The sequence below is a fragment of the Solea senegalensis genome, linkage group LG9 (assembly GCF_019176455.1).
Source record: "Solea senegalensis isolate Sse05_10M linkage group LG9, IFAPA_SoseM_1, whole genome shotgun sequence".
Lineage (NCBI taxonomy): Eukaryota > Metazoa > Chordata > Actinopteri > Pleuronectiformes > Soleidae > Solea > Solea senegalensis.
Genome location: NC_058029.1, coordinates 13,520,981 through 13,541,782, shown reverse-complemented (window position 1 = coordinate 13,541,782; position 20,802 = coordinate 13,520,981). Strand labels below are relative to the sequence as shown.

The 20,802-nt window shown below is 39.5% G+C and overlaps 1 protein-coding gene across 1 annotated transcript; it reads left to right on the top strand.

Annotated features, from left to right (window-relative positions):
• Positions 1–511: 511 nt before the first annotated feature.
• Positions 512–20,342, top strand: cmtm8b (CKLF-like MARVEL transmembrane domain containing 8b). The gene is made up of 6 exons (XM_044034698.1): positions 512–904; positions 1,012–1,094; positions 17,661–17,804; positions 18,654–18,827; positions 19,640–19,759; positions 19,886–20,342. Exons 3-6 carry the CDS (start codon positions 17,673–17,675, stop codon positions 19,970–19,972), a joined length of 513 nt encoding a protein of 170 aa, XP_043890633.1. The 5' UTR covers positions 512–904; positions 1,012–1,094; positions 17,661–17,672; the 3' UTR covers positions 19,973–20,342.
• Positions 20,343–20,802: the final 460 nt, after the last annotated feature.

The window sequence follows — 20,802 nt, the reverse complement described above, 5'->3', positions numbered from 1 at the left end:
AACAGTATTTTTGCATGATAATGTGCTCCCTCACAGTGCACTGTGCTGTAGACATTGATATTGTCTGAGTAGCCAATCCAGTTCTTGTCTGACTATATTGCTGTGATGGCCTCAAAGCAGAAACACAAACAAAACAAGTAAACAAAAACTCAGTCAGAGGTAGAACTTCCAGTCCTTTTTCTTTTTAATGTCCATTATTGTTTTGACATTCAGTCATTGAGGTCGCTGCAATGCTTTAGGCAGCAAAACTAACAAATGTAACAAAGGTAACAAATACACTGGACGACTAATAAGCAGTGTTGGGTAGTAACGCGTTATTAGTAATGCAGTTACTTTATTCAGTAACTAATAATGTAACGCGTTGTTTTTTTTTTAAATTCAGTAACTCCGTTTCCTTTACCAAACGCTGTGTTACTCCGTTCCTTTTGGTGAAGTTTCACAACATCGCACAGTTCCCATAACATTTTAGCGATCAATAAAGTTGAATTGAATTGAAAAACAAAGCACTTGTCGCCCTCTAGCGTCCCACACGTAATCAAACACGCGCCATGAAGAGGACTGAACAGGTCAGGCACGGCATGATGGCGAGCGAGAAGGGGAAGATAAGTTTCTCCTCATGGAGGTATTTACATTATTTTCAACTGGAGAGCAGAGGGAAAAACAACATTTCGTTAACTTGTAGACTGTGTCCCGGTTCAAAAATACTTTCTACGGCGAACAACAGCAACAGCTTAAGCACCTGGACAAGCGGCGTGCTTCGACAAAGTTAGCAGCTAAGCTAGCTAACGCAGCATCCGAGACCGAGTCACAGCAGCGAGCACACACCCACTCCACCCAAGCAGCAGCGGTTGGAGTTCGAAAGAGAGACTCATAGCCAGGCACAAGTTGATAAAACAATAACACGGTATGTTTAATTGTTTATTTTGATCTCTTTTAGCAATATCAGGCTATTATTCCAAGAGTCCAATGGTAACATTTTACAGATAAAAACGATGTGTTTTTTCCCCTCAGACATGTAGTGGAAAACATGCTACCCATCTCCACAGTGGAGGACCCTGCTTTCAGACAGATCATCAGCATGATGCCGTGCACAGGTAATAATTATGATAATAATAATAACAAAATGGAACTTTCATGCAAGCAAAACATACATGTTGCTAGGGCAACTGTCATTGTTTACCGCACCTCTTGTAGTTTGTGTTATTCAGCATCTGTACAGAACTGAAATGATGGCTAGAGGGGAACTCAATCAATCAACCTATATTTAATGGGAGCATTGGAAAAACGTTTTACAGTAACTAAAAATTTACTTTCTCAGTAACACATTACTTTTAGGTTAAGTAACTGAGTTACTAACTGAGTTACTTTTTTTTTTACAAAGTAACTAGTAACTGTAACTAGTTTCTATTTTTCAGTAACTAGCACAACACTGCTAATAAGTGATAGAGCACTGAAAAGACAGAGAGAGGGATGTTGCGTGAGAACAGGAGAATGCTTTCTGTGGCCTCTCCTGTTTGCTGACTAATGAGTGGATAATTGAGTGCAAGCGGCCCTGTCTGTCCCCGATTAGAGCCAGACTGGGCCCCTGAAAAGACAGAAAGACAGGAGTCAGGCCTTTCTTTCTTTCTGTTTTATCTTCCAATTTATGCTATCCTCTCCACCCTACTCTGCAAAGATACTTATCACATCAGATAATAAATTAAGACACACTTACCCAGATAGACACAATCCCTTACACATACAGTCACACAGTGGTACTGATTGCTGAAACAATATGTAGTCCAATCTGACAATACACACTGCATAATTGGCCCAGAGGACAGTCACAATGACATTAGCATGGTAAGAAAGAACAGACCAGAATAGCAGGACTCACGGTTATTGTTTTAGAAATTAGATTCGAGCTACGGAAAACTGTCTTGTTGAATCAGCAGACTGTGTCCTCAGAGGTTGAAGTCTCCCTGAAGAAGAAAAATGATGATGTTTCAGAAAGTATGGTGTTGAACCAGTAGTTAGAACATGAGAAGTTATCTTCCAGCTGTATTAATCCACTGAAACTCTGTCAAGAGTAGTACACAGGATGACTCTGTAAAATGAATGCCACATTTTCACCGAGTAGTAGAAGATGAAAATGCATGTTGTAGTTGTAAAACTATGAATTAAATTGTATGAATACTTTGTATGAAAACAGATAAGCTCTTAATCCTGGGACAAAGATTTTTAAAAATATATGTAACATTTCTGCATCAAAATATCTAAAAACAAGTCTAATGTTGTATATTTAGCTGAGTAGTGTACTTATTAGCTAAAATGTTTCCAAGTCTTTTTGAAGTCATAGAAATCAGTATTTCTATTCAAGTTAATGGACTGTTTCATCTCCTTTACCCGTCTCTGCTATAATGTCTGGGGCAAACGTCCTTGAGTTGCATTGATAGGTTTTCATCAACAATGGTGGTGAAGACAACAAGTCTCATGATCCCAGGCTGCTTCCTGACATTATCAAACTAGATCTTTTGTTAGTTTTGATTGAGAGACCCCTAGTGTCTCAGGTAGTGTTGCTATTAATCTGATAACATGGGTACCTTATTGAAAAAAAATACAAAATACAAACAGCCCCTTACAGTTTTATGTCTCATTGATAAAAGATGAGCTTCCTCAAAACTGACAAAGGCATGAAGATAAGCAGTAATTCAAATGATTTCTAAATCCCTGAGGCAACATGTGACAGGACTGAGATAGTCTTTTCTCTCCATGTCTTTATAGTCCGGCTCACTGCTGTTCCCCGGCAGTCATGCCGTTGTGGACAGGAGGGAGGAAATCGACTATATCCACTACATTCATGTGTGAAACTTGTCCTAATGGAGGGGATGAGAAACTTAAGTGTGATCCACAACCATACACAGATATTTCAAGTGAGAAATGTTCCATCGTCCATGTGTGAAAATGGCTTTGGTGTTTTTATGCTCCCAATTCTTCAGCTTTTGTCTTTTGTGCTCTATGATACAAGATTTGACAGCGAGTAAGATGGTGCCGATGTGTGTGGTTTGCCGTCTGCCTCTGACAGTTTTGTTGGTAACAACAGTCTCTCCTGTATTGTGGTGCCTGATGTGCTTAAACATGTCCTGCAGCCACTTAACAAAAAGCCCAGCCGACCCCTCTGTCTACTCAAATTTTAGGCCGATTTCTAAGCTCCTGTTCCTTTCAAAAATCCTGGAGAATATTGCACACACACTTCCTGGACAGAAATTGTATTTTTAAGTGTTTCAATGTGGGTTTAAAACACTGCACAGTACTGGATCTGCTCTTTTAAAGGTCTCTTATGATATTCTTCTGGCCACTGACTCTGGTAATGTTGTCATTCTAGTGCTTTTGATACAGTGGATCATAGTATCATCCTCTCTCATCTGTGTGGATATTAAAGGTGCCGCCTTGGAATGATTTTGTTATTTGGCTGAAAGAAGCTTCTGTGACAGGACTGGTGATTCTTCTGGTATCTCTCCCCTGTGAGTGCTGCAGGTTTCCATCCTCGGGCCCCTCTTGTTTTTACCGTATCTACTGGCCAAAAAAAAAGTTGCCACCTGGATTTAACTAAGCAAATAGTTAAGACGTTGCTGCAGTTGGTAAGGTCTAGGTTCAGCAACATTATGTGCCCAAAGAATGAGGTCAGCTGACCTACCTGAATATAATGAATGACCAGATGATTCCATCAATGCATTTTTTTCTTCCCTGAGGACATGGCATATAGATAGCGACTTTTTTTTTTGGCCAGGCAGTGTATATAGACGACTATTCCCCTGTAAAATAATGCATTCTCTGTTCAACCTCTATTGACATGTCTCAATGACATCATGGCATGGATTGCTTTACATTTTCTAAGATTTAATTACAAGAATATTAAGGTTATACTTTTCGGCCCACGCAGCACATCTAATACCCTTGATCTCGGTTCTTTGGCCCCTTTCATCAAACCAATAGTTACCTGGGGGTAATAACGGACAGTGACTTTAAGTTTGAAAAGCACATTAGCTGTGTTTCAAAAAGTTAAATAGCAAAGATAAATCGATTCTGCTGCGACATGACCTTGAAAAACTCATAATAATGCTACTCGACTGGAATAATGTAACAGTCTTTATGTTGGGGTTAGCCAGGCTTCCATTGCTTGCCTTCAGATTGTTCACAATGCTGCTGCATGTCTTTTGAGAAGAACCCACAAACATGAACATATCTGTTCCATTCTAGCTTCCATCCACTGTCTCCTAGTACACCACAGCATCAAATTAAGTTTTTATAGTTTGTGTACATGTGTCTAAATGGCCTTGCTCTGCTTCACCTGACTGCTGTCTCAGTCTTGCTCTCCTTCACGCTCTAAGATCAGCTGACCAGCTGCTTTTAGTCATCCCTAAAAAAAAGCTCAAGCTCAGGGGTGATTGGACCTTTGCAGTAGCGTGCAGCTCCCAAGTTTATGGGATGGTTTGCCACTTAACATTAGGCAGGCCTCATCACTTGTTTTTAAGTCTGTCTTAAGGACATTGGTTTCCGGGAGACGTACTCTCATTTTAATCATCACTACTACTGTCTTAATCTTAAACTAACCCTAACTTTATCCTAACCATACAACATGTCTTCACCTTAAAATATAATAATTTACATTATGGAGACTTGCTTTTTGCCCCCATAAGAAAGACAAGTCCCCATAATGTGACTGTGTAAACAGATGTAGGTCCCCACAAAATGAGTAATACCTGCAAAACACACACACACACGCGCACAAATACACACAAAATCCTGATGGTGCAGTGCCTGCAGCTACAGAGAAGTAAGAGTGTAGAGTGGGGGTGTGTATGTGTGTACTCACACACACACATGCACAGATCTTTGTGTGTGTTAGTGGGACCAGTGCCAGCATTGGCATGGCTGGATGCCTGCCTGTGCGTCTCCTGAGAGGGGACCAGGGGCACAACAAATTGGCACACTACACTCCTTAGTTCCACCTGCGTGTGTTTGTGTGGAAAACAGGGTATTATCTGTGTGTGTGTGTGTGTGTGTGTGTGTGTGTTAGTGTGTGTGTGTGTGTGTGTGTGTGTGTATATATATGTGTTAGTGTTTGCACGTGTGTGTGTGCACATGTGCATATACTTTGTTAGCTGGAACCCCCTGGCTGATAGTAGCATCAGCTGCGGAGGTGCCCTCTTTCCTTCCCTTTCTCTCCTTCTTCAGTCCTCATGAATTTAACGCCCATCGTTTTGTCTCATATTAGGCCCTTTCATACATACTTGCACATACACATGTGCAGGTGAGCTAGCTGCTTCTAACATTCAAGATATTCACTTAATTGTCAATGTATCCCACCAAAAATGAAACCCTTAGCCTCTAGTTTATATTACAGGGCAACTGTGGTGCTTTTGTTGGAGGCTGTAGCTGAATATCTAGTGGGCTACAATACAAAGTAAAGATGGGAACACCAAATCTGACTCAACTAATGCAATAGTAGCTAATCAAACTTAATGTGTCTGATAATCTATGGAGTACACAAATTACTCACACATCACCTGTTAGTAAGGTCACTGTATTGTTGATCTGTATATATTTATGTGATTAACCAATAATAATAAAAACCATTAAAAAGCATGTTTCGCATTTTTGAAGTAAAGAAAGCAAAACAGCTTTAAAGATGATCAGTCAAGATGATCTTCCTGAAAGATCTGATCCACTACTTCATCATCTAAAGGTGTAAATTGAGAAAGATTTTCTTGTTTATTTTCTGCTTGAAACACTTGAGATAAAAACATGAACTTGGCCTTTATACAACGTACAGAAATAAAAAGGATGTGACTAATTATCACTCATTATCTCTAACTGAATAATGTCCCTGTGCCTGCACCCACATATTGACACCCTTTCTCTATTGACACAGTATAAATGCACACGATGACTAATGTGTGCATTTGTATAAAGAAGAGAAAATGTGTCCTTGTTTTAGCTAATTGAATTTCCTTTTTTACTTCCATCTAGGAGGTTATGTTATCATCCACGTGTGTCTGTTTGTCAGTTTTGTCTCTTTTGTGAGCACCTCAACTTAAAAGTTAACCACAGCTTTGGATGAGATTTTCCTGGGATATAGGTTATGGCCCAAGGAAGAAATTATCAGATTTTGGTGGTGATCCAGATTCAGAAGTAGAGTGGCCTTGGCAGAGGTTTGTTTTTTTGTTTTTTGAATGCTTTCTTTTGTTTTGTTTTTTTATTCAAACAAAAGCAGAGAAGGGGGCAGACAAAAGGGATTTGATCCTCAGGGCAAAAAGAGAACACATGTGGTTGCAGACTAAGGGGGCATAACCCCTCTCCTATCTTTTAGCACCCATGTCACTTACTTTTACAATCATTTACCAAACCTGTGCTTTGCAAAACCTGCCATCGCTGAAGAAAACAAAGTAGAAATAATTACCTCTTTCAGCCATGATTGTTTGCTTTGTGTAATACTCTGTTATATTATATTTCTTTTTGGATCATATTTGTTATGTTCCTTGGGGTTAAAATCAGCATTGTCAGTTTTTTCATTATTTCATTATAATTGTCTTGATGGTGAAAGTTGGCAAAAGTGACAACTAAATATCCAATTAAAGTACCTATTTATACTAAGTCAGCAGAACATAATTTGCATATTGAGATAATATATAATATATTTTATAATAGGTAGCATTTGTGTAAACATCACAGGTGTAGCCTTAGGGCCAGATCATATTTTCCACGTCTGCGTGTCCACAGAAGTCCACTTGGGTCATCTGCCCATTTTTACGTTAGGGCTCATTGACCCTATGTGGACAAATCTGCAGACGCCTCCTGTTTGTTTCTGTGTGGACCATACACGCCAACTGTTCACGCTCCCTGGAGCACAAAACTTTTCTATCCAGTTGGTGTCAAACACTTGTCCTGGTCAAAAGAGACAACAGTAACCATGGAAACTTGCTTGAGGTTATATGAGGATGCATATGCAGTACCGACACATGCACAAGGTAATACTCAAAGAATACGAGGAAATACAAATGAGGCAATTTCCTGGTGAGAAGTCACTACTACCACAATGTGATATGAGATTGAGTATGCAGACCCTCATCAGCGGGCTTATATACCTGCATGTGGATATGTACAGATGCTCTCTGCAGACATGATAAGTATGGCCACTGTGTGACATTCAGGAAGATATATTGGTATAAATTGTAGTATGTTGTATAGGTGTATAATCACTTGGGAATAAAAATTGTTTTGGTTTTTGCAGCTTTAAGCTTATATGTTCTTTGGGAAAGGGCCTTACCTTGCAGTCCCCTGAGGTGCTTGAGCAAGGAGAGTCCTCTATTTGTTATAAACAGCAGTCTCAACCCTCAGGTGTTACTAACTTGGAGGGACGGAAGAGAGGGCCCTTAAGAATTGACATGTTCAACTTCGTTAAATCTTCCTTGTGAATGGAGTCTAATTCCTTTACACTCTGTTGAAAAGTGTCTAAGTTTGTAGAGAGTCATTGTCATTACCTTACATCATTCCTTTGACCTGTTTTTTTTTTGTTTTTGTTTTTTAGCAGCCACTACTTTTGTGATTTCTTTACAGAATACAGTTTTTACATTTCTGTAAATTTCTGTAATCATCATTTTCAAAGTTTTTCATTTCTGCTCATTCAGACAAAAACTTCAGTGCACATGCCACACACGGCAAAATGTGCTTCGCATGGCATGCGTCACATAGCACGCGCCGCATATCGTGGACCCTGGTATACTCGCCTGTCGGGTCCTGTAGTATCTGACTTCACCATTGGGTGGCGGTACAAGTCTGGACGCAGGGAATAGGACACATTCATACCAAATAAGAAGAGAACAATGCTACAGCTCCCTTGGACACGTCTGGCTTAATATGCTATCTTAGATGTTTCCAAACTTCTCCACTGTAGGGGCTTTAAATGCAGTTAAATGCAGCAGATGTGTGGGTCAGAGTTTAAACAGTAAACTAAAACACACTAAAACTGCGGGTTTAGCCAAATAGTCAACCAAGGTCAGTGTGGTAACACCTGTCTAAGCATCCACCAACGCCATAACTTACATCTGTGTTATTATCTTAAGAATAAGAATTTGTGATGCATGGAAAGGCTCCATGATAAATGACACATGGAACACATGGAAGTCAAGCAGGCTAAAGGGAACACAACCTCCAGACTCCAATCTGTGAATATTTATTTGATGAATGACTGAAATTGTCTCATAAAATGTAAAAAAATAAAAAATACACAACTGTAGTGGGACCAAAGGCAGTTCTGTAACATATATTTTCTCCTAAAACCACAGGTTTCCAAAAATATCTTGAAACAACAATGTTTTTTGTTTTTTCCAGAAAGAAAAACTAAATTCTCCTCTGACAAGCATGTTTTCATGCATTTTCAATGGTTTGACTTAGGCCCATGGTAATAAACCATTTTCTAAACATGAGAGACAGTGTTCACTGTCAGTTACTTAAAAGACACGTCCTCGCAGACACAAATGATATAAATAATGAACAATGGCTTAAAAAAAAACAGGCAATTACAGAGACTGTGGGGAAAGAATGCAACTGATTGCTGTCAATGTGAGACAGAGATCGATCAGTGGGGTTTCAGGACATGTAAATATTTACGGTCTTACAAATCAATACGGAACAGGAGGGGTAAGTGAACGCCAAGGACAGCTATATCGAGAGAAAGACATGTTGAAGGAAAAACCATCGGGCTCAGTAAGGAAACAGTTATGGGTTTTTCTTTAAATTACTCTTTTGAAAGTGTGATGTGCCTATGATGTCATCATCACTCATCATAGGTACAAAATACACCCATTATATAATCAGAAAAGGTAAAAAAACTGTTTCAAAAAAGTCTCAGGTCTTGCGACCTTTGGAAAGTTTCCGCCACGTCGCTAAAGTGTGACGACACTGTGAGGCTCCAATGTGCGCGCTGGGTTGTGATTCTTTTTAGACTCTTCTCCACTCATTCCTGTAAGAAAATTCTTTGCCTATTTGGTCGCCACTGTTCCTCGAAGTATGTAGGAAAGACAGAGCACACCATTCTCGGTCAAACCGCATGTTTTGGTGGGGTTTTTCTCAAATCTGCGGGACGAGTTTCAAAGCGAAAGTTTGGCGGAAGACAAATAGGAAGAAGAAGGAGACACGGACAATAACAATAGATGCCTTGCTTGCAGACACTCTAATTAGCATGCACACACACATGGACACACACAGCTCAATGAGAGAATGGTGACATTTGCAGTGGGCTGGTGGTTGTATGTGTGGCTGGCTGATGGCCCACAGCGATGGCCTTTACAAGAGTGACAGGCCAAAATTACCATTAAGAACCAGCAGTATTAACCCTCCATTATACATACAGGGTTTATTGCCTCTTTGTAAGTTCAATATCTTAATAATCTGAGTTGGAAAGATTTGATGGCTCTCCCATATCCATCCCTCTCTCATCTGCTCCTGCCTCCATTTTCCCTATCATCTCGTCCTCCATCTTAACTTCACATTTATCATTACTCACATCTCCATTCTTCCTTATCTACCCCCCATTCCTCCCTTCCCTATATTTTTCCTTCTCTGTTTGTTTGTGTCTTTCTGTCCTTCTCCTCCAAAAAACACATAAACAACACTTACTTTATATAACCTTATTCACCTTTCGTTCCTGGAAAGCATAGACTCAAATTCATTTGATTTGCACAGCTCGCTTCATTGGCCATATATTACTGAGCACATATTCTGCACCTGTTTTGCATCTGTGCTAATTTGTTTGTCGCTGTGATTTTAATCTTTCTCTTTCAAATTTTTATTATAGATAGCACATTTTGTGTTGTACTACTTCATATTTTAAACTGTCGTAGGTAAGATCACTTGAAAAATAGTTGCTCTGTTAGAGGTTGAAAAAACATCCTTTGCCATATTGAGGTAATCGTTACATTATATGTGTCTAACCCCATGGATTCACTGGCTGATAGATTTAGATGGTTTTGCTGACAACACTGACCTTGGCAGTGGGGGGTAGACCAGCAGGGCAGTAACCAGACAGACAAATAGACTGGCTGTTTCTCTACAGGCTGCACCTTGACTGGACTGTAAAATCAAGATGGCAGAGAGGGTTGGTTGTTGCCTTGGTGCATGTGTGTGCATGAATATATGTGTGCGTGTGTCTGAGAGAGAGACAGAGAGAGAGAGAGAGAGGCCAAAAGAGTGTGAGACAACTCTTGTGCTTGTATACGTGATGCGGTGTGTGTTATCAGGCAAGTGCAGACCCTGCTGTCCAGTGGTGTGTGAGATGAGACAGAACGAGAGATTTACCTCCATGAAACACTAAGCACACTACTAAAAGCACTCACTCACGCACACACACACACGCACACACACACACACACACTCAGATGTACTGTTTATTTAGCACTACTGTTATCAGGGTTCTCTATTGGTCCATATCTTGGCTGGGGGCACCCACTTGGGGCTGTATATCTGCAGATAGAAAAAGAACCAGCCAGTGGACTGACACTCAACAGCAAGCACTTTGCTAATACTGGGTTAGGACTGCGTTACTGTAAAACAGACAACACGTTTTAAAACAATTATTTTATTTACCTTTGCAAGGAGGTTATGTTTTCGCCCATGTTCGTAGTTTGTCTGATGTATTATGTGCAGCATTACTTTAAGCTCCAGTGCAGAACCTCTATTGCAGGGATGTCAAACATACGGCCTGCGGGCCAGAACTGGCCCATCTGAGGAGCCCATCAGGCCCGCAGGATAAATTTGTGACATGCTACATTTTTCATTTTTTACACCCCTGCTCTATTGCATCTATTAAGTAATTACCACTGATGTGACCTAGTTTTTCTTCGCCCACCCTGTTTTTCTACAGTTGTAAGTTGTGTTGTTTATCTGTCTTTTACTGTTGTGTTATTTGTCCTGACTGCTTTCAGGCACAAGCACCTAGTCAGGCTGTTGTTCAGTGAGTGCTTGACTCCAATTTTGGACAATCATATTTGTGAGAAGCTAAGCTACAGGTCCAAGTTCATGGGTACGAGTAGAATCCTTCTGAAATGTTTCCTACAGTATGATACGATGCAATACAATACGATACAACTTTATTATGAGTTTTCACTGAAATTCATTTTGCAGTCCATAGGATGCTCCATTACAAAATAAAAAACAAAGCATTCAGATACAGGTTAGACATACAGTACACAAACAACAGTCAGGAAAGACACACCGTGCATACTAATGGTCCGTAGGCTTGATGTTCACTAATTCTGGTACTTCTTGGTGTTTTCAGCCATTGTGCTGCTGTATGTTTACCAGTTTATCAATGTTGAAACCAGTTCCAACATCACTTTTTGTTTCGGAATGGTTTCTATTAAACCTAACTTAGTCCCTTTTTACTGAAATGAAGTGTAAATTCTGCTGCACAGACAGCATTGAGTGTTTTTGTTCAGTATTAATGTTGCAGCAATGTGAGCCTCTTCATTTCTGCATGACACAAACTCAACACAATATTAACTATGAATCAGAGAATCACACTGGAAGCACAGGCCAGAACAGTTTGAAGGATATTCATTAAAACTGGCACATGATTCAAGCAAATACAAGGTCAGCTTGGCCACTCATTCCACCCACTCATGTCCTATCTCTGAGTGGGGCATGAGTGGGTTTTTGTAAAACCTCCCTTAGTCACCTTTACTAAGACATTTTTCCTTTGCAGTTTGGTGACTCCACCATGTTACTGCACTGACTCATGCTAAAAAGATGGATAATGATTTTTATTCTAAAATAGGGCTTTTTATACAGTTATCCAAATAAGTGTCAGTCAGCTGCAGAGGCCAAAGACTGACGGAGAAATAAACCAACACATATTATGAGGCAGAATCTGTACAGTATATCTGGGTTGGAGGCTATTTGGCTGACTCCTTGTATTGGCAGTATTGGCAACACTTCTGCTGTAATCCCAAAAGAAAAATAATTAATTAACGCATCCATTAGGCTGATGCAACAAACCAAGCTGAGAGTCATACATTTGTTTGTGAAAAGACAATACTGTCTGAAGTGTCATTTCTTTATTTTCTTTCCTTTAGGTAAATCTGCAGCTTGGCCACATGTTATTATCAGAAAATTGCTGATCAATTTTCCACTGATCAATCAGAAGTCAATCATCACCCCAACAAGTGGCAAGCTCACTTTCATATACACAGATGAGATTATTGAATAGCATTGTTTGAAATCTATTTAGGCCTACAGATAAACTGGTCCACTGATATTTGTTTTGTTTCATTTCTTCTGTTTTCATTGTCAAACTACTCCAGGCCAAACCATTATAAAGTGACTGGCAGAAGGGTGGGTTGGGGGAGCAGACAAGTTAAGGCATTACTCTGCTGGTGCTGCTGCCTTTTCAGATTTACATTCAGGAGCCATTTTCTTATCCGGCTACCCAGAATTCAACCTGAGCCTGTCTCTCTCCTGTATATGTCTCTGTCTCACTCTCTCCATCTCTTCTCCCTTCAATATATCTCTATCCATTCAAATGGAGAGCAAAGGGAGTGAAGCAGTGGTGGTGGAGGGTTAAGTGAGAACGTGGTAGAGAGAGAGAAAAGGTGTGTGTGTGCGTGCATGTGAGAGAGAGCGAGAGAGAGCGAGAGAGAGAGGGAGCTCTGTGCTGAAATATTCATGCTGGTGCCAGCAGATTTTCCATTCCCTGCTCAGCAGGAGGCTGCTGTTTGATACATCCATGCAGTCATGAGCACAACTGATGCATCAAAATGATGAAGTTTTGATTCTGCAAGTACTTAAGACGGACACATTTGGTTCTTCTTCTTCTTATTAAATTCATATATATTATTAAAACTGTGTTTTCCTACAAATAACACATTATGACATCAGACAATATCAACATTTCATTAGTACCGTCTAAACTCTGTCCACAAGACAGAAGATGTTGTCCTCATTGGCCACTACTATACAGTGTCGTTTTAATATCGTTAGATGTAAAAATTCCAGTAATTTCAAACATGATTCCGTCACTGAACATAACTCTCTCTGTAGTAAGTCGCTCAAAGCCAACAAGGTGAACAGCAGCCATAGCTCCCTTCACTGATTTCCTAGTTAATAGCATGCATTTATTAATTCATTATAAGCTCCAACCTCAAATAGCCACTGGCAAGTTAAGCATCACATCACAGTTATTTATTGAAGTATTGCTGTCAAAATGTTTTGCCGAAGCCAAACACAAAAGAACAGCAGGGACCATAAAATAAAGGTACAATTAAAAAGGCATTGTCCCTTCACCGTCGGCTGTTTGACCTGTGGGAAATCATTTGTTTTTCCACATAAAACAAGCAATAATTAGTTAAGGACGAAAGGAAGATAAGAAGATAAAAGTACATGAAGAGGGCAACAAAATAACAGACCTAAGAATGAAAAGAGCACAGTTTTGTGGCTCTGATGATGTCATTGTCACATGACAACTGCACTTATGAAGCACATTTTCACTAAATTGTGAAGTTCTTCCTCACTGTGTAAACTGTGAGCTGAACTTGGTTGAATATTTTCTAGTCAGAAGTTGTCTGGTGTCACATGATCTTGGAGCCTCCCCACACACACACACACAGAGCCAAGAGAGCAGCAAAAGTGGGAAACACTGCTGCTGCCGAGAAACCAGCAGTTGTAGGCTTGAGAGGGCGAGGCCATGCCTTTCAGGGAACAGCTTCATCTCACTTGGAACTGATGTCAAGGCTGGTGGTTAACAGGGAGGGGCCGCCTGTATGGTTACACACACACGATATATAGTATGTGTGTGGTTGTATTTATAGCGCATGTGCTGCAGGATGTGGCAGATGTTGCAGAAGCAAGGATTAGTGTATGTGCATTAAAAATATCTTTGCCACAGCAGGAAGCCACTGTGGCCAATTACAGTGCAGCATCTGGGCTAACACACGTTTATTAGTGTGTGGGTGCGTGTTTGTGCGTTTGTGTGTGTGTGTGCGTGCGTGCGTGTGGAGGGGATAGGGAGGGTCAGGCAGAGTTCAGGTTATTTACATTTTTGCATGCAGAGTTTCAGTAAATGCTCTCTTTCTCTCTCTCCCCCCCTCTCTCTCTCTTTGTGTGTGTGTGTGAGTTTGACAATGGTGAGGCTTTGTGTCACAGCGGCAGAATCGGAACACGCCATGAAGACAACGACAGAACAGGGGAGACAGAATTAGAGGGATAGAAGAGTAAATACGGTGAAGCAGTGAAGGCAAATGAAAAGACATTTTAAGGAAAGCAGGAAAGAGGAGGAAAACTAAATAAAAGCCCTGTCATTTCCAGCAGAGACGTGATACCTTGCTGGGTAAAGAGTGAACCCCATCAACAAAGGGTACAACTCTGCACATTTTAGTCAAATACATAATTCCCTCTGGAGTCTCTGGAAAAATAATCCTTTTTGTTTTATTTTCTCTTTCAATTAAATCAAGCTTGGAAGACGATGACTTTGCTGCCTCCTCCATTTAGGAGTATTGTGAGCCACTAGGCCTGCCTTTAATTTGGTATCATTTAAAATAGAGAATCAGCAGCAAACGTGAAATATATGGCCATCAGGTTGTTTTTAAATCAGATTCTTGGGGCAGTCATTTGTATTACACACCAGTGTATCGTCACATTTACGCATGCTGCTGTTTTCTGATTGTATCAAATTGGGCTTAAGTGGATATGGACATAAAAACACAAACATAATGTGGTTGACACATACAATTATCATCAAATATCTGATATGTGGTTGGGGTATTTAGCATAGGGATGGGAATCGATATTGGTCAGTATTGGTATCGGTTGAATAGTGGTCAAGATCACTGGATTGGAAATTTATGTTAGGGTTGTTTATTTCTTCTTTTTGGGAGAACAATATTTGTTACACAGCTGGAGAATCACGTCTTTGAAATGACTCGTCTTTAAAATGTATTATTAACAGCTTCATAGTTCAGAAATGGTTGAAAATGACTGTATCAGATTAATATCGATATCGGTAGATACTCAAGTTTGTGATATCGGTATCGGTATTGGACACAAGAGTGTTATTGTCCCATCCCTAATTTAGCATGAGCGTAATCATGTACAGCAGTGTTTTCTAAAATGTGGGTTGCAGCCCCACTTGGGGACCTGTGAGATAGTGCAGGCAGCCCAAAGGCTAGGCTGGAAAATTTCTCCTATATTATTTGTTCTGTGGAGTAAAAAGACAACCCTCAAATATAGATATTGTTTTGTAATCTGCATTTTAATGATTTATTTTTAAACAGAACATAGCGCTTCTCAGTTATGGTGAAGTGGTAATCATCATGATTATTTATAATTATTTGTTATTTATAGATACACATTTTTGAATTCCCGTGTTATCTGTGATATTGTGCTACATTCTTGTGAAAGTAAGAATCTGGGCGTTGTAGAATTAAAAAAAAACTCTGAAGTTTGCAACGCTCTGATGTATGGTGTAGACATAATTACAGAAGCAGTGAAATAAGACTCACCTGTATGTTCCCGAGGCATACACACATATATATGTATATGTATATTTATATATATATATATATAGACATATACATATATATGTCTATATATATATATAGAACCGTGCCCACATTTGATATGATCCACCTATGTACTTACTGTATATACATATGCTACAATTTTGTGGCATTAAAGTTTTTTTTTTCTTCAGTTCCCTGGCACTTGCCCAGATTAATGCAAAAATAAAATATGACATTGTTTTTATGGGTGGTGCTAGTGTGGGGACATAATAATGGCACAGAGAAAGATGATTGAAGAAGAGACACATTAGGGAAGGAGGAGAAATGACAGGATGAGGAAGATGGAGAAATATCTAATGAGCAAGATAGCTCTCCAGTAACTTTAAAGCAACAGTGATGGACCATGTCATCAATCACAGTTTTCCTGTGTGTGGCTGAGGAGAGTCTGCTCTAATGTGAGCACATCGACAGGTGCTTCCATTATTAATGCACTCTCTGCTGGGCTGCACGCTCAGCAGAGGACACCTTAGATGAAACGCTTGCTTAATGTGTGTAAGGAGGGTAAGACTCAAAATAGACTTTACTGAAAATTGTTGTTAACCCTCGCCTAATATGAACACACAAATACTTGTAGGTGTTTTTTGTTGTTGTTTTTTTAGCAGAGAAGAGATTACATGAACATGAAATGGAAAAAGAAAAAACTAATCAACTACAACAACAAAATATGATGTAGAACTTTCAGAAGGTGCTCATGTACAGTTTGTCAAGAAATAATTAAGAATATGCCCTGTTTTTTTAAAGTAATTAGACCGAAAGAGAAATGACCCTCAGTCCTGCTGTGATAATTAGCTATTAAACAACACACACAGAAAATCTATTGGTCTCAGGCTGCCAATGCCATATACTGAAATTTATTGTATTGGCCATTCAACCAGATCAAGGATAAAAAGTAAATGGAGAGAGAGAGTGATGCAGTGTATAGATTGGTGCGGTGGATATATTGCTGTGCAGAGCAGATTCTGCTCAACAGGGCAGAATCAGTCTATCAAGTACCATACGATGTACCATGTTAAATATCCAGTCAGATAATGTCTGGTGCAGGATATTGACTGCAGCACAACAAAACAAAGACACTTCATGTGAAGGTTATTGGTCTGTTTGTTTGCATTTGTTAAAGGCGAGAAAGAACCTGGGGTCCATCTCCAGTTTATCCCTTATTTCTGAGCATACTCAAGTCTCTCTTTAGTAATTCATAGGCTTGGATTTTATATTCACCAGGTTATGTTAATCAGTCCTGTCTAATCAGAGTTGCATGTGGATTTACCTCCTGGGGAAACTGCTGCCAGAGTTGAGAAACACATAATCCCACTGATTAAATACAAATACTAATTATATTAGAGTCAGATTGTGTAATCCTTTTAAAATAAGTTATACTTGTTTATCACGTTATACTTTTCTAATCCTTTGATTTTAATTTGATTGAATAAATGTTAGACAACAACAATCTGGACCCACAATGGAGACGGTTAGCCTCAACCTTGCATATGTTGTCCTTGTTCTCCCGTTTCAGGTGGTATCGGTTTATTTTTCATCCATGTGTAACTTCTGCACCCAAGTGGTCAAAGCTGCTCACTGCTTCAGTGGCTGCACCACAGCTCAGATTTTTTGATTGGACTCTTGGTTTTAACATTGCTTTGTTAACTCAAGCAAATACTGACTCTCCACAAGGCCTCACAGTCTTTTTTTAAAGCAATGTCAGGCTGATTTGTAGTATATCAAACTGTTTAATTGACACGTGTAAGTACTTAAACAAACAGCACTTTCTTTAACTCAGTGTCTTCTTTGCATCAGTTAGAATAATTTAGCATCGGGGTTATCATGTTATTATGTGATCACACGGTGGAAGAATTTAGAATAAAGTAAAAACATTATTTTCTCAAGTTTTCTACTTTTGTAAATGTGACCGCGCACAACTCAAACATTTGTTCACATCATTTCTGTTAACGTGTGAACTGATCCACAGCATTTATCAGTTCTTAGAGGGGCGTCCTTGTCGGATTCCGGGACAGGATCACAACTTCCTCTGCAGCGGTGACACTGAAAACACACTCTCTCCCTCGCAAACAGCATCTGTGCACCATGGAGAGATCTGCTGTGATGTCGGGCCGCAGGAGTCCGCCACTTCCAGACTATAACATTTCAACCTCCACCTTGGCATTTGACCAGCATTTCACCACAAACGCCACAGGAATTCTTCTCCTGGCTGAAATAGTATGTGAGAATATTTGACTTTTTGAAGCCTATGTTTCAATAGTGTGTCTGGTAACAATAGGCTGATTGATGATTGTGCTTTTAATAATCACTGGGAAGTAGTGGCAGTCATTTTGTCCCTGAGAAGTATTTTACACTTGAAACTATGTGGACAAAAACAGGTTTGTGGTTAGAACTAATTACGTTCTAATTAATTACATTCTCGTGACAATTTTCCTATGAAATGAATGTAAAACTCATCTGGATAATAACATAGTATCAGACAGTATTCAGACTTGAAAATGTTTCTATAAAAATAGGAAGTTAACCAAAACACACCGAGCAAATCATATCTTTCACATCTTTGCCCCTTTTCTCCTGCATTGTCTCTCTTCCTCTGCAAATAGGCTGAGGGAAAAAAAACAGGACAGCCTTCCTCTAAACACAGTCTGGCTGGCTGCCATGCAGAAGTGAGGCTCAATTGAAAGAATCTGATTGCAATATAATTAAATAAGTAAAATGGAGCTGCTGATTGAAGCTGTTTTTTTGGAAAACAATGCTATTCTATAACTAGACACAATATTATAATGAGTTAAACTGGGAACCGATCCGAGATTTTAACCAGCCTTACGGTCACGTTTCACTCGAGCAAATATTTTTGTTCCCCGATATGAAATATCTGGCAGGAATATTTTGTTGTGACACAGGTATGGGTTTGAACTAGTGCAGGATGAAAGAGATTTAACTTTGCACCACTGCAGCACTAACATAGTTCACTATTTTTAGTATCTTGGTTTCCCGTATCATAAGTAAAAAATTAGTATTTCAAAGAAGGAACCATTTAAACTAATCTCCTCTCCTCTCCTCCAGGTGTGTGGTATGTTAGTGTGGATTCTCGTTGGGGGAACGGATTATTTTCATGTGTCTGCTCTTTGCTGGGTGATGTTTGTTGCCGTCTCGTGCTGGATTCTCACTTTGTGTCTGTTTGTAATTTATCTCACTGGAGCTCACAAAAGGGCTCCACACGTCCCCTGGACTACACTGGTAATGTACTTCTCTTTTGGACACTCCTTGACAAAATACACCATCTTGCTCACTATTAGAATGTTAATCATTACAAATAGTGTACAAAACCTGTTCTATTTCGGACCTGAAGCCCCAAACCAAGTCTTAAGCCCTACAGTTAATAGCCATTTGAATGAAAATGACAAAAGTGGCAAAAATATCCTCACTTTCCAAAAAATGTCCCCAGTAAAGTGGTCCTTTAAAAGTTAGTCCGTATAGCAAATTCACAAACACATGTACTGTACATCATGTGTTCAATGGACATAATAGACAAATATGATAATATGTGGCACATAATTGAACCGATCATTATATGTTCTCAGACAACATGTGATATCCACCAGATTATTCAGATCTTGTGATTTGACTATAGCATCAACAAACTTCCCACTAATTATGTTCACAACACTTGGCTAAAGTTAATTTTAGATCTGTAGCACAACAACCATTTGGTCCTGTATAGGTCAGAGGTTAGATCTATCTTTATTGTCCTTACAGAGTCATAAGAATATACAGAACACTAAAAACATTAATTCCAGCCCGGGCAGATCATCAGCACCATACATTAAAATGTCATGCTCTATAGTAAATAACAGCAGGTATAACATGAGAGCACATATCCCTTGGTCCTCCCTGAAATCTTGCCTTCCACTTCAACCAGTATTTTACGCTTTATGAAAAAATAGAAGAGCATTGTACTGTAGGATTATTGGGATTTATGAATGACAATACTTGGACGTTAAAACAGTTGTACATCTTTAATTCACACTTTGTCTCTTTGTCTCCTCTAGTCACTGTGTTTGAACTGCAGCGCTGCAGCTCTCTATCTGGTGGCAGCAGTTGTGGACTCTGTGTCAGTCAACCAGGCCATTAGGGGGCGACACAACTACAACTGCTGGGCAGCATCTGCAGTAAGAGCCCTCATTATGTCATTATGTATGCTGTATTTCCTTGTGATGACTAAACTGAAAGTGTGCGTGTGTGTAATAATTTGAACTTTTTCCCCCTCACCTATTGTCCACCTTTAACCCTTTCAGTTCTTTGCCTTTGTGACCACATTGTGCTACGCAGGAAGCAGTTACCTGAGTTACCGTGCCTGGAAATTCACAGAGGACGTGCAGTAGTCTCTTAACCTCCATGGTCCACAGCTGCATGGTTCCATGTTTAAACTATGGGAGGACACAGCAACGGATCAACCTTCATACAACTGGTGTAGAGACTGTTGTCAAGGTGGTATATCACTGTTGTTTTCATATTGTTAACACAACACCCATAAATCAGTTCAAAAACTGGACACTCTCAAAATGTTTCTGTAGTTGTAGGAAATTATTGCTTTATTTCTGTCTAGAGTGCACAGTTTGTTTGTTACTTTATACATTTGATATGTTTATCTATTGTTACTATATTAATAACCTTTTAAATCACTGTTTGTTCCGTAGTTTTGACGCACTGTGGGTGTGATATTATCCAATTAAATGACACATGTTTACATCATGTTTACATCATATTCCATCATATAAAACAATAGCAGTGTATTTTTATGAGGATGTGATGCAGTGAGCTGCCAGCATGATGGTTCCACTGCCATTATTTAAACCACTCAGCAGTTTAACTTTTGCTCTGGGTAGAAGTTTAAGAAGGCCCACAACACAGCGTGTTTATTATTGTAATAATTAGAATGGGTAAGACCTGACAGGCTGATCAGAGAGTGCCCCCTGGAGGTCACAAATACCAACTGGTAGATGTGGATGCTGACCTGTTCAGCCGTATGTCAGCTGGGTTTGGTTCCAGCCAAGAAAGTGGAAAACTTTGATGGCACTTTGATGTCATTTTTCAAAATTCTAGCACAAAACTCAAAATGACCACCTCTCATCACACAGGATGTTCAACATTGCATTATGTGTCTGTACTTTAGCAAATGTATAAATCAATAATAATAATAAAAAACATGGTG

Coding starts and splice junctions, on each gene's coding strand:
- cmtm8b (XM_044034698.1), top strand. CDS start 17,673: ATGGAGAGATCTGCTGTGATGTCGGGCCGCAGGAGTCCGCCACTTCCA. Junction 18,828..19,639: donor ACGTCCCCTGGACTACACTG/GTAATGTACTTC, acceptor TGTCTCCTCTAG/TCACTGTGTTTGAACTGCAG. Junction 19,760..19,885: donor ACTGCTGGGCAGCATCTGCA/GTAAGAGCCCTC, acceptor TAACCCTTTCAG/TTCTTTGCCTTTGTGACCAC.